The sequence below is a fragment of the Salvelinus alpinus genome, chromosome 6, assembly GCF_045679555.1.
Source record: "Salvelinus alpinus chromosome 6, SLU_Salpinus.1, whole genome shotgun sequence".
NCBI classification, from domain to species: domain Eukaryota; kingdom Metazoa; phylum Chordata; class Actinopteri; order Salmoniformes; family Salmonidae; genus Salvelinus; species Salvelinus alpinus.
In genome coordinates this window covers 71,299,066-71,312,799 of record NC_092091.1, presented here as the reverse complement: position 1 = coordinate 71,312,799, position 13,734 = coordinate 71,299,066, and the positions used below count along the sequence as shown (strand labels likewise).

Here is a 13,734-nt window from a genome sequence, read left to right as displayed (position 1 = left end):
GAATATTCCCTGTTTTGTTTCCTCCTCCAGTCCCGTAGATGTCACTCACACACTCAGCCAAGGTGGAAAATGTGTAGTTACCGTTGTCGTTGACTGTTTTCTTCTTCATGAGTTTTGGCTGTGCACTCCATGGCGGTGTCCTCCATGGTGTCATTGTAGTGAGGTTGAATATCAAGAAAAATAAGAACTAGCTCTTCTTAATCATGACTGGTTACACAGCAGACGAAAAGCTCCGCGTAGAGCAGATTTCAAACCTCAGGAGGAAATGGCTGAAGGACCAAGAGCTCAGTCCCAGAGAGCCCGTGTTGCCAAAGACAGCCCTTGGGCCGGTGGCAAAATTCTGGGCTGGCTTTCTGGAACCGAAGACCCTGTGGAGGCTTTACGTGAGTTCATCATTTTGGCAATTTTATTGTAATATATCAACGAAAAACGCTGTGTGAATTGGATTAAAATGACTAACTAGCTAGCGTGTGTAATAGCTACGTGCTATGTTTTTGTTTTGAGACGTCGGTGTTACTGTTTACTAGCTAGCCTAGCCAGTTGCATGGGTCGTCACTAGTTACCATAGCCACATAGTTGCATGCTGACGCTCGTGACAGACAAGTTGAGTAGTATTCTCATGCTTGGTGTGATGCCAGTCGTTATCTGTGCCACTGCCAACCTGAATGTAACATAGCTACTAGTAGTTGTACCGAAAAACTGCATCAACTGTTGTCAGCAAGAAATCAACAAAACCTGTTAACATTTGTGACATACGTCCCCTTTGTGTTGCTCTCTTTCCAGACCTACAAAGTCTACACTGGTGGAGTGTTCGCCTTGACCCGGTTGCTGATCCCTGCCTGGGTTGTGCATTATTACGTGAAGTATCATGTTGCTGTAAGTTCAATCAATTCAACACCAACAATACTGTTATCCTTTCATTCATGTACTAATGTTGTTGTTTGGAAAACCTGTTCCTGGAGTGTTAGAGGATTTTGGCCCAACCAGACACCACCTGGATTCTTCCAACCACCTCACGGGCCTAATTGGTTAAATTCAAAACACCAGGCCTCCCAGGTCTAAATCAAACACGAAATGTCAGGCTGTGTCACTCCAAAATCAGCATTCCTAATGCTTATCCCTGACCTACTGCCTAGACAGACTGGTCTTGATTTAAAAGGCTGAGACCTAATGGTCACGAGGACTGATAATGTGTTTGACCTTGACTTTTCAAAGTTTATTGTGCTCCGATTTATGAAATGTTATTATACAGTAGTGGATTGCAGTTTTTAGCCCTGTGTGTTGGTGTTCATTCACTATACCTGCTCTATTGAAAGTTGTATCATGCATGTGTCATAGAAGAGTCTTCAATTCAATCTAAAACATTGACCTGTCCTGCTTGTGTGTTTGTCACAGAAAAGGCCCTATGGCATCGTGGAGCTGAAGCCCAGACTGTTCCCTGTAAGTACATCTCATATGTTGTTATAGGAACACGATTAAGCCTAGTCTTGGATGAAAAAGCACATACAATGAAGAATCTCCATTGTAAGTGCTTTTTAGTCCAGACTACGATTAATCTGTGTCTGTAAACTGGCTCTTAGTGTTACAGTGGATTCACTGCCCACTGGGCAAAAACAGGTTGAAACATACATTGTTTCCATGTCATTTCAACCGAAAAATGCAAATGTCAACATGGAAAACTAATTGGTTTTGCAAAAGTCATTAATGTAAGGGAATTTAGTATTTTTTTCACCCAACTTTTAACCTAAATGACTGCGTGACATTTTTGGTTGATTTCACATTGAATTCATATTAGTTGACAACTCAACCAAATGTAAATAAAAAGTAGATGTTGAACTGCCATCTGTACCCAGTGGGTGGGCAGAAGGGTTGAGTTAAATACGGAAGACACATTTCAGACACATTTCAGTTGAACAACTGACTAGGTATCCCCCTTTCCCTTTCCTTTTGTATTGATGATTGGACAAGGTGGCGCCGACAGAGAGGGTCGCCTCACTTCTAGTCCTTAGGAAACTTTGCCGTGTTTTGTTTTTTATGTATTATTTCTTACATTGTTAGCCCAGAAAATCTTAAGTGTTATTACATACAGCCGGGAAGAACTACTGGATATCAGACTTAGATGTGTGTGTATTAGGTTTTGTTGTGGAATTGTTAGATTACTTGTTAGATATTGCTGCATTGTCGGAACTAGAAGCACAAGCATTTCGCTACATTTGCAGTAACATCTGCTAACCATGTGTATATGTGACCAATAAAATGTGATTTATTGCTTATAGATTTATTTACAGATGCATGTGACACAATGGTGCACTTTGGCAGTTTACAGTAAAGAACTGAATTGCAGTGTAGCTTATATATAAACTGCACTGCAATTGTGGCCTACTACGGTAATACAAAATAATGTATTTTAGCAGATGCTTTTATCCAAAGCGACTTACAGTCATGCGTGCATACATTTTACATATGGGCAGTCCTGGTAATTGAACCCACTACCCTGGCGTTACAATAGTCATGCTCTACCAACTGAGCTACAAAAGCCCTGGATTCCCAGACAGCTTTCCTAGACTTTGTAATGAAAGAGTAGGGACATCTAGCAACTGACTCTTTCATTATCTGTTAATTTTCCCTGTCTGTGTTCAGGGCGACACCATCTTGGAGACGGGAGAGGTTGTTCCAGACCTCCCAGAGAGCCATGGTCACCACTGAAGAAGACACAGTTGAAAGAATTACACAGTGTCTTTTTGTCCCTGCCCTGTTGTAAAAACTTTATGTATATGTCATTAAATAATATTTACAATACTAATACATGTCAGAGATGTATATTTGGACAAGAATGTGGGGGAAAGAGTGCTGCATTTATTTGAGTAATTCAGATCCGGTGTTTCAATCAAGTTTTATTAGTCACATGCGTCGAATAAGACAGGTGTAGACCTTACAGTGAAATGCTTACTTATGAGCCCTTAACCAACAATGCAGTTTAAAAAAAATACGGATAAGAAATAAAAGTAACAATTAATTAAAGAGCAGCAGTAAAATAACAATAGTGAGAATATACAGGGGTGTACTGGTTAGTTGAGGTAATATGTACATGTAGGTAGAGTTATTAAAGTGACTATGCATAGATGATAACAACAGAGAGTAGCAGTGGTGTAAAAGAGGGTGGGCAATGCAAAAAGTCCAGGTAGCCATTTGATTAGGTGTTCAGGAGTGTTATGGCTTGGGGGTAGAAGCTTCTTGTACCTAAACTTGGTGCTCCGGTACTGCTTGCTGTGCGAGAGCAGAGAGAACAGTCTGACTAGGGTGGCTGGAGTCATTGACAATTATTAGGGCCTTCCTGGTATAGAGGTCCTGGATGGCAGGAAGCTTGGCCTCAGTGATGTACTGGGCTGTTCGCACTACCCTCTGTTTAAACGTTTATTATAATAGCTTTGCAAACGATTTGACACAAGTAACCAAGAGTGTAACCAAACTCACAATCATAGTTGATGTTTGTATATTATGGATGGCTATGGTTTATTAGGACCCCACTGTCTAATGTATATCCATATTACGTTTATTTCCAGCTAATTCATCTTCTGTGTTAAAAGTTACTGACAATAGGTGGCGCACGAGACCATAAAAAAAGTACTTCATTCCAAAGCGGAAAGTGAACATCCTCCAGTATACCATAATCCTTTGCGTTTAAATTTTTTTTTAGCATTACATCACGGTATGAAACAGGAGGCCAACTCCGAAGAGTGGTAAAAAACAAAAATAATTTACTTCTCTTTAGTACACATGGAAATAATGAAATATGAAAAGATTATATGAGAGGTCTTGAGTGTTGTCGCCGACAGGATTCCTAGACATTTGCCTCGGATCCCCGGCTTTTTTTGGGGGGTAAGCAAAGGGACGAAAGATGGCTAGCTGAAAGCTATTTTGCTAATTTACCCAAGCAGTCATTCATCACAATTCAGACTCACAAACATGTCATGAATACATAATTACTTGTCAGAATTATCGGTCATAGATTGGGGCCAAAGTCAACCATTATGAGTGTTGACTGTCCAACCCTAGATGAGTCAGAACAGCTAACGTAGCTGCTAATGTTATCTATCGAGCTAGCTAACATGAACCTTACCAAGTAAAATACACGGTCAAGTAATATAACGTTACATGGGAAGTTATTGGGCTTTATTATAATTTCACAACTGTGGTGGGGTAATTGTAAGATTCTGTTGAAATTGGTTGACACTCATTTTGCGATCTATGGTCAATGTGGCTAAATGGCTCTGACACAATCTTTATATTATTATAGTTTTCTGATTATGTAACACATTGGATAATGACAACATGTTTAGATGCTCGTCTTACAAAATTACAAAAAGAGTTGTCTCTGCATCTGCCAATGGGCCTAGCTAGTGACAGTATATTACAGAAAATAAAGTTTGAACAAAGTCAGTGCTGTGTTGTGTCCCTTCTTTATTGAAAACACTGTTTAACACGAGGCAATATTTTCTTCCCTAGACTATCACTATGGCAGCAGCAAAGATGACCTTACGGCTACGCAAGAAGAGTGCCCCGGACAAGACCTCTGATGTTTTGTCTGCCGAGGCGTCTCCAGACTCTAAGTGCCCCATCTGTCTGGACCGATTCAACAACATGGCCTACCTCGATCTCTGCTTGCACAAGTTCTGCTTCCGCTGCATCCACGAGTGGTCCAAGAACAAAGCCGAGTGCCCGCTATGCAAGCAGCCATTCAACTCTATCTATCACAGTATACAATCAGAGAAGGACTTCAAGAAGTATGACCTGCGGCCCACGGAGAACGGTTCCTTTGGGAGTTTCGCAGGGGAACGGTTCCGCTACCGCACCACGCTGACGGGGGCGCGTCGGCAGGACCAGAGAAGAACATCCCCTCCCCCCGACAACGGGGTCATGTTCGAGGCCCTAACGGGGGCTTCCCCCCCTCCTCGGCAGGACCGAGGCCTCCGTCGCATGATGGCGCGCCTGGCGGCCAGGAGGCGGGCAGAGAGCGAGGGCCGGACTGTGCGCAGCCTCCGTGAGCAGGAGATGATCAAGTTCAGACGGGCGCTCTACCGGCGAGGGGTGCGAGTGCGGAGCGTACGGGACGGCGGTCGTTCCCGGGACATCTCGGCGGAGTTCTTCCAGAGGAACCCGGCCTGCTTGCACCGCCTGTTGCCCTGGCTGAAGAGAGAGCTGGTGGTGCTGTACGGCGCTCACGGCTCCCTGGTCAACATCGTGCAGCACATTATCATGTCCCGCATCACCCGCTATGACATGGAGGACCAGGCCATCCAGGAGGAGCTGCAGCCCTTCCTCCAGGCCCGCACCGATCACTTCCTGCACGAGTTTGTCAACTTCGCCCGAGCACCCTTCAACATGGAGGCCTACGACCAGCATGCCGTCTACGACTGCCCTGCGCCGTCCTCGGACGAGGGCAGCAGCTCCAACTCCTCGGTGATTGCCATCTCTGAGGATGAGGAGGAGGGCGATTCTGTGGAGCTGGACCCCCCGGGGGACCCCATGTCCGGGGGCGCCCTGAGCCAGTCAACATGGGACGACGAGACACCCGGACCTTCGTACTCCACAACAGAACCCACCAGGGCCCTGCTGCTATCAATCAGAGACTCGGACTCAGAAAGCAGTGTGGGGGAGGAGTGCGGAGCAGTGTCACAGCCAAAGGCCCCTCGCCTGACTGCGGACTCTGCTTGGGTGAAAACCGACAAGGACGGACCGGCGTGTACCTCCTCTGGCGATGACGATTGCATCATCGTGGGCTTTGTAAAACCCCTTGCTGAAAGGACTCCGGAGCTGGTCAAGCTGTCCTCTGACTCAGAGGAGTCTGTTCTGGAGGAGATCAAAGACGAAGTGCCCAGGCTGCCTCAACACATCCGCTTCACCAGCCTTAGCCCCGCCTCCTCTCAAGGCCAATGTCCTGGGAAGGCAGAGGGGGTGGAAAGGAAGCAAGATGTATCGTGCTCCAAGGAGAGACGTAACATCTCACCCTCAATTAGACGTGAGACATCATCCAGTAAGTCAGCAAGCAAAAACAGAGGACAAACTGAAAAAGACGTCAGGAGATGTCACAGTCGAGATAGATCTAGAGAGAGGCCACGGTCGAGAAGCAGAGACCGGAGGAGGAGGTCCAGGAGCGCCGACCGCAGCCGCTCGACCAAGAGCCCGGCCATCTCCATCAACAGCGACAGCACTCTGTCCAGAGGCAGGAGGCAGTCACGCTCCCAAAGCCGCGACCGCTCCCACACTAAATGGGAGAAGAAGAGGGACAATAAAGATGGCAGCCGATCAGGCCGCAGCCACGACTCATCGTCGCACTCCTATCACTGGCACTACTACAGCCGGGAGAGTGAGAGGGACAGCAGTGCCACGCTCTACACAGAGAGGAGGTCCTACTACTCCAGCTCACACAGGAACATCGATTGCAGGTCCCCATCCCCGAGCCAGAGTCCGGATTCCCACCGGCGGGATAAGAGGCGCTCCAGAAGTCGTTCTAGCACCTGTTCGCCGTCCGGCGCTCACAGGAAGTCTCGTCACGAGAAGCCCAGCGGGAAGAGAAAGTACAAATCGAGACACCTGGAGGAACCTGCCCCCAAAGACCAGTCCTCCAAAGCCCTCGACGAGCCTCCCTCCTCCACCACCTCGTTCTATGTGAAAGACAAGAAGAAGAGCAAAGAGAAGCGTCACAGGAAGTCCAAGGAGAAGTCGGGGGGGAAGAGGAGCAGGAGCCTCAGCGTGGAGATCATCTATGAGGGCAGCTCCTCGGAGCAAACCAGGAAGCACCAGAAGAAGAAGAAGAAGAAGCACAAGAAGAAGGGCAAGAGGCACAGGAGCAAAGAGCGCACAGGGTCCAGGAAACACTCGCCCACTGTCATCACCATAGACAGCGACAGTGACCAACATACTGCCGCAGGCGCTAACGATGCTAACCACACCTGCCCGGTAAGCAGCAGCACTAGCAACAGCGTGCTAGCGCCTAGCACAACCACCACCACAGGCAACCCTGCAGACTCTGGCCTGCTGGAGTCCATGTTACAAGACTGGGAACAGCAGATTCCACCTGTGGGTCTGGACAGTGGAGTGTTGGAGGCGGAGCCTCCTCTAAATGCTGCTGCTGCTACTGACACACCCACACATAGTGAGGGGGTTCTGTCCCAATCTGCCTCTGCGGATGAGGCAAACTCTCATAGTCCTTCAAATGACAACACAAGTCATTTTTTGGAAGAATCATAATGCTGGCCCCGGTATGTAGGAAGACATTTAATTTACCTTTAAAAGTTAATTTTACACATCACTATGTAGGATATTTGATATGTACTGTTCTGCCAAAAGGTGCTCTTTCATTTGGGATGTGCCACTTTGCTGTATGAGGTATAAAAAAAAAGGGGTCAAAGATTGGGTTTTATTTGTCTTATTTACAGTGACTGTCTGTAAGGCCTACATTTAAAAAGTATTTGTATAAAATACTTCAACTCATTTCTTATCAGTCATTCATTTCTATGCATCAATCTCAGGGATAACATGGGCTATAAAGCTGATGTAGCTTGTACTGTTGTGTTGAAACCAAACCTTTTCTACCAGCTGCTCATGTAGTCTGATGGAAAACTGCTCTTTATACTAGCCAATAAATCAATATGGGAAAAACTGTTGTAACTGTGGAGTTGTAAATAGTAATAAATGTTTCTTAAACTGAAATCAACAGCTGATATGATCTCCTGAATAAGTCAGCATTGGCCCGTGGCTCTTAGTTGGAGGCCACATATGTAATGGTTACTGCCTGAGTGTGCATCCTTTCATGTGGATGGCATGAGAGTTATAGGCCCTTACAGATGCTAACATGTTACTCAAGCTGATTCTAGTGTGATAAATGAACATCAACTTGCCAGTGGTGCAATAACAAAATTCTTGATAGTAAGAAGTATCATGTGTTTATGTCCCCATTAGATTAGGCTTCTTATCTGAGTGGGCGTGGCTGCTTTTCATTTGAGATGTGATAAGATGATGCTAAGCTGTAGGGACAAGACTACAGTGGTGATTTTAGCATGGAAATCTTGGTGGGGCAAACTCAAAATATTTTTTTTAGATTCATGCCAGCAAAGACACAACACTAAACAATACATTAATTGCACTATAACGGCAACAAGCGGTGCCCACAAACTGTTAGGGCCTACATAAAGCTGTCCCAACAGCAGAGCTTTCTTTTCAGCACCATGAAGTGAAGCCTTACCACCGCTACACCTGGCTATCAGTGGAGCCTTGTCTGGCAGCGAAACAGTTCATTCAGCCTCATTTACTGCCTTTTAAAAAAACATGACTGATATGGCTGACTTGCTTAAACAAATGTGGTTTCTACTGACAATTGAGATGTACAAACTGTGGCATAAGAGAACGATAAGAGGCATTATGTAATTTCGATTAAGACATTAATGAGCGACATAGACGGACGTGGTCAATATAACTATGTGTTCAGCACTTTTGAAATGTACAGCAACATAATGCAGAACATGGGCTGCTCTTACAGTATTTCCCCGGTACACCAAGTCAGAACCATAGGATAAATAAAGGGGACATATAAGCAAACAATGAAACCTCTTACAATATTAGATGATGACATTTCTCAAAAACAGGTTATAAGCTACATGTGCAGCACCACCGAGTCAGAACAGTAACGTTAGGTGAAATTAAGAGGTGAAATTAGACCAAATTATTAGGGTGAGGCACATGGGCTACTAACAGCTTACTACACAATATACACTTAGTATTACTTTCTTAGCTACAGTATACATAACTCCCTTGCATATTACATAATTTATGCAGCAGCATACAATCCATTTTTGGACTCGCCTTGGCTTGTGATGTGCTCACTTAAACATGAAGGTGGCGCGGCGGTCCTTTTTGGGCAAATTTTGTCATCAAAGTTTGGCATTCTCTGGATTTATGGTAGGAACTCGGGGGGGGGGGACACAGCCACTCCATTGAATAGCAGGCTAGTGGTTACTTTGCATTGCTTGCAGTTAGCCACTGATTCCTTCCAAACGACTCATTGTTGAATTTGCTATTCCCAACTTGTTGTGTAATCTTTATGTCCAATGGCCGATGAGCACCGATACATTTTATTTATAATTTCTCTTCATTATTTCTCTTCATATGACAAGGATTAAAAAGGATTTGCCAGTAGATTGTCTACTTGATTCATGATGACTGCTATCTAAGACTCATGAAAGTAAGATGTTGACATGATCAGTCCAATCAAAGCTACTCTACATATAACATGATTTGATGTAATTTTATCTGTGGCCAATGACCTTGAGCCTTCTTTGAAGGGCACTTGTAATATAACTCCATGGCAGGACCCAAAGGGCTGAAATTTTGGATGTCTACCCTTACTAAGGACTTAAACTTGGTGATGAGGTAGTGTCTCCATGAGTGACAGAACACTGAGCCAATCACGGTGCAATGCTCCGATTTTCTACTGGCTCTCCCCACCACAGAAAGCACTGAGCTAGGCTGAAACACCTGCATTTTATAGCTGCGTTACTCAAGAAAACTGAAAAGAGACCATGTGTGAATGCGGCTTTATCAACTCAATTATATATATTTTTTTTTACATTGTTTGCAAACTGATATGTGACACGTATGAATGCCAAAATTACATGCAAAACAGGCAAGCCCCCCCCCAAAAAAATATATGTATATATACACTGCTCAAAAAAATAAAGGGAACACTTAAACAACACAATGTAACTCCAAGTCAATCACACTTCTGTGAAATCAAACTGTCCACTTAGGAAGCAACACTGATTGACAATAAATTTCACATGCTGTTGTGCAAATGGAATAGACAACAGGTGGAAATTATAGGCAATTAGCAAGACACCCTCAATAAAGGAGTGGTTCTGCAGGTGGTGACCACAGAACACTTCTCAGTTCCTATGATTCCTGGGTGATGTTTTGGTCACTTTTGAATGCTGGCGGTGCTTTCACTCTAGTGGTAGCATGAGTCTACAACCCACACACGTGGCTCAGGTAGTGCAGCTCATCCAGGATGGCACATCAATGCGAGCTGTGGCAAGAAGGTTTGCTGTGTCTGTCAGCGTAGTGTCCAGAGCATGGAGGCGCTACCAGGAGACAGGCCAATACATCAGGAGACGTGGAGGAGGCCGTAGGAGGGCAACAACCCAGCAGCAGGACCGCTACCTCCGCCTTTGTGCAAGGAGGAGCAGGAGGAGCACTGCCAGAGCCCTGCAAAATGACCTCCAGCAGGCCACAAATGTGCATGTGTCTGCTCAAACGGTCAGAAACAGACTCCATGAGGGTGGTATGAGGGCCCGACGTCCACAGGTGGGGGTTGTGCTTACAGCCCAACACCGTGCAGGACGTTTGGCATTTGCCAGAGAACACCAAGATTGGCAAATTCGCCACTGGCGCCCTGTGCTCTTCACAGATGAAAGCAGGTTCACACTGAGCACATGTGACAGACGTGACAGAGTCTGGAGACGCCGTGGAGAATGCTGCCTGCAACATCCTCCTGCATGACCGGTTTGGCGGTGGGTCAGTCATGGTGTGGGGTGGCATTTCTTTGTGGGGCCGCACAGCCCTCCATGTGCTCGCCAGAGGTAGCCTGACTGCCATTAGGTACCGAGATGAGATCCTCAGACCCCTTGTGAGACCATATGCTGGTGCGGTTGGCCCTGGGTTCCTCCTAATGCAAGACAATGCTAGACCTCATGTGGCTGGAGTGTGTCAGCAGTTCCTGCAAGAGGAAGGCATTGATGCTATGGACTGGCCCGCCCGTTCCCCAGACCTGAATCCAATTGAGCACATCTGGGACATCATGTCTCGCTCCATCCACCAACGCCACGTTGCACCACAGACTGTCCAGGAGTTGGCGGATGCTTTAGTCCAGGTCTGGGAGGAGATCCCTCAGGAGACCATCCGCCACCTCATCAGGAGCATGCCCAGGCGTTGTAGGGAGGTCATACAGGCACGTGGAGGCCACACACACTACTGAGCCTCATTTTGACTTGTTTTAAGGACATTACATCAAAGTTGGATCAGCCTGTAGTGTGGTTTTCCACTTTAATTTTGAGTGTGACTCCAAATCCAGACCTCCATGGGTTGATAAATTTGATTTCCATTGATAATTTTTGTGTGATTTTGTTGTCAGCACATTCAACTATGTAAAGAAAAATGTATTTAAGAATATTTCATTCATTCAGATCTAGGATGTGTTATTTTAGTGTTCCCTTTATTTCTTTGAGCAGTGTATATTTGATTGTAATTATTTATTTATTTTTTGCAAAAAATGTGGTGCTCACTTGTCCTGAATGACAGGTTGCCACTGCAAGACTAGACCAGGAAACAAAACCTAAATAGGCAAGATTTGCCTGCAGTCAGGAATTGAAACCTAAGCGCTAAGTTTCCTATGCATACGGAGTATTCCTGCATTTGTCTGGCAACAGCAGGTAAGAACGGTCTCATCTGTTTTTCGAGACACATTAACTTATTACTGGACACTTGGCTATCAAACAACCCCTGTTTACTTAATAAATAAGTCTTTACATGATCGTGTTATAATGCTAGTGTAATAATTCAGCATATTTTGAAATATTATTCAGCCATAACAATTTAGTGTAACAGTCAGCCTTAGGAATATTCAACTATGTTAACTTACAAATTGTAATTGCAATGTATGTACTTAAATTACAGCTCATTTCAGCAGAGGTGTATTTAACAGCAGTTTGGTTACTATGGATGTTAACCCTGACTCCCCATACTACATCAACTTGCTTGACAGCAAGACTCATCCTGAAGATCACAGAGAATATGTGATGTTTCATGGCTGCTCAAAACAGGGCGCAGAGTTGATTAAAAGGGAAGGCTTCAAACCATCAAGTGCAGATAGAATGCTTGGTGCAGGTGTTTATGTTAGTCGGGACATCCGAAAAGCCTGTAAATACCCTCTTGGTGTTCCTGACTCTGAGAAAAGAGTACTTAAAGTCAGAGTGGATGTCGGCAGGGTTAAGGTCATAGACAGGCAGAACCACCCCATGCAGAAGACATGGCACACTGTGCATGGCTTTGATACTGCCTGGGTTCCACCTAATGTTGGCATGGTGCCAAGCAACCAACAGGAGAACTGTGTCTACGACCCGAAGAGAATCAAAGTCATTGAGGTCATGAAGGTTACCGAAGAGAACTTGTAAGTGTGAAAAAGACTGTTAAAGTTTCATATACAACACTTTTTTTCAATAAATGTAAAGATATAATGTACCTTAAAAATAATTAACCTACTGAACACAATATAATTTCTTACATATCTATAAACACAAATGGTGTTCCTGTCTTACAGATCTCAGTATGATCATCTTCAGAGTGGAGTCACCCCTGAGGACAGCCATGTCTACGTGATGTATCATGGAACATCAAAACAGGCTGCAGTAGAAATACAGAGACATGGCTTCACACCCTCTAAAGTTGGCATGCTTGGTGCAGGTGTCTACCTCAGTCGAGACATCAGAAAAGTCATTAGATACCCCCTTGGTTCTTCTGACTCAGACAGGATGGTTCTGAAAGTAAAGGTGAATGTTGGCAGAGTTAAAGTCATCAACAAAAAAGGTCATGACAACCAATACAACTGGCACACTCATGGTTTTGACACTGCCTGGGTTCCACCTGGTGTTGGCATGGTACCAAGCAACCAAGAGGAGGACTGTGTCTACGATCCAAAGAGAATCAAAGTGATGGCATTGCTGGATGTCGCCAACTTAAAAAAGTAAATGATATTGAGCCACAGTCATATAACACAATCAGTAAAGTAATACTTTTTTCAAAAAAGACTTGAAGACTACTTGATTCTAGATCATATGCTATGCTTACCCCACTTCAGGTTTTGATTGCGGCGTTTCTATTTGATTCTTTCCCCAGGGTAAACCCATGGTTATAAGTACTATGCAGTGGAACTGATGAACTCTGCATTCAGTGGGAGCATCCAGCATCACCTCATGGTCATCAGAAGAGGATGGTTAGAATCAGACGGTCCCACATGATACAGCTCATAGGAAGTAGAAGCTGATGATTTGGCACGGCAATCTATATGCTATCAATCATATAACCTTATCATATCAAATATTTTCGAAATATAATCAATCATATTTACTTTATGTCAATAATGCATGTGTATCAATGATCATATGTTTTAAAAAGAAGTGTTTTCTTCTTGATATACATCTCAAATAAATATGTAAAAGTTCCCCACATTGTCTGAGTGTGTTTCCCTTTTCCCCTTATAATATCTAATCTGTTAATCAGCAAGATAAAAGGGAAAGTAGCCTTTACTTTTGATTGGTCGTGGCCATCCCCTTGAGAAACTACATTTCGCCAGTACGGGTTATGATTAGGTTTGTGCGCACTTCAAATTAATGATGGTGTTCCTGCCCTACTAATTCCAGATCTCACAAAGGCGGGATAAGTGTTTAACATATCAGCTAACCCAGTGATTTGTATATACACCATTGAGCTAACCAAATAATGTGATTTAGCAATTTGACCATTGGTTGATGCAATGCAACGTCTGTGGATCTATTCGGGCAGGAACACCACCAATACCGGTGAGGGAGAGACTCTTCACTGCACTTCGATTCCGAAGTGACTTTTCAGTAGCAGGTTAGGATACGGAGGTTAAGGTTAGGGAAATGGTTAGGGTTAGCTAAAATA

General features: G+C 44.6%; 3 protein-coding genes across 4 annotated transcripts; all 3 read left to right on the top strand.

The window, feature by feature from the left end:
• On the top strand, positions 1–2,803 carry ndufb6 (NADH:ubiquinone oxidoreductase subunit B). The gene is made up of 4 exons (XM_071407755.1): positions 1–383; positions 784–876; positions 1,396–1,440; positions 2,641–2,803. The coding sequence occupies exons 1-4, from the start codon at positions 204–206 to the stop codon at positions 2,704–2,706; spliced, it is 384 nt and encodes a 127-aa protein (XP_071263856.1). The 5' UTR covers positions 1–203; the 3' UTR covers positions 2,707–2,803.
• An 843-nt stretch (positions 2,804–3,646) lies between these two features.
• On the top strand, positions 3,647–7,717 carry toporsa (topoisomerase I binding, arginine/serine-rich a). Of its 2 annotated transcripts, none has more exons than XM_071407754.1 (2): positions 3,647–3,740; positions 4,507–7,717. In XM_071407754.1, the coding sequence occupies exon 2, from the start codon at positions 4,516–4,518 to the stop codon at positions 7,249–7,251; it is 2,736 nt and encodes a 911-aa protein (XP_071263855.1). In that variant the 5' UTR covers positions 3,647–3,740; positions 4,507–4,515; the 3' UTR covers positions 7,252–7,717. The 2 variants fall into 2 exon arrangements, with proteins under 2 accessions (XP_071263855.1, XP_071263854.1); XM_071407753.1 differs by having other exon boundaries at positions 3,678–3,879.
• Positions 7,718–11,388: 3,671 nt separating this feature from the next.
• On the top strand, positions 11,389–13,272 carry LOC139579253 (uncharacterized). Its single transcript, XM_071407744.1, has 4 exons — positions 11,389–11,483; positions 11,728–12,220; positions 12,371–12,793; positions 12,946–13,272. The coding sequence occupies exons 1-4, from the start codon at positions 11,444–11,446 to the stop codon at positions 12,962–12,964; spliced, it is 975 nt and encodes a 324-aa protein (XP_071263845.1). The 5' UTR covers positions 11,389–11,443; the 3' UTR covers positions 12,965–13,272.
• Positions 13,273–13,734: the final 462 nt, after the last annotated feature.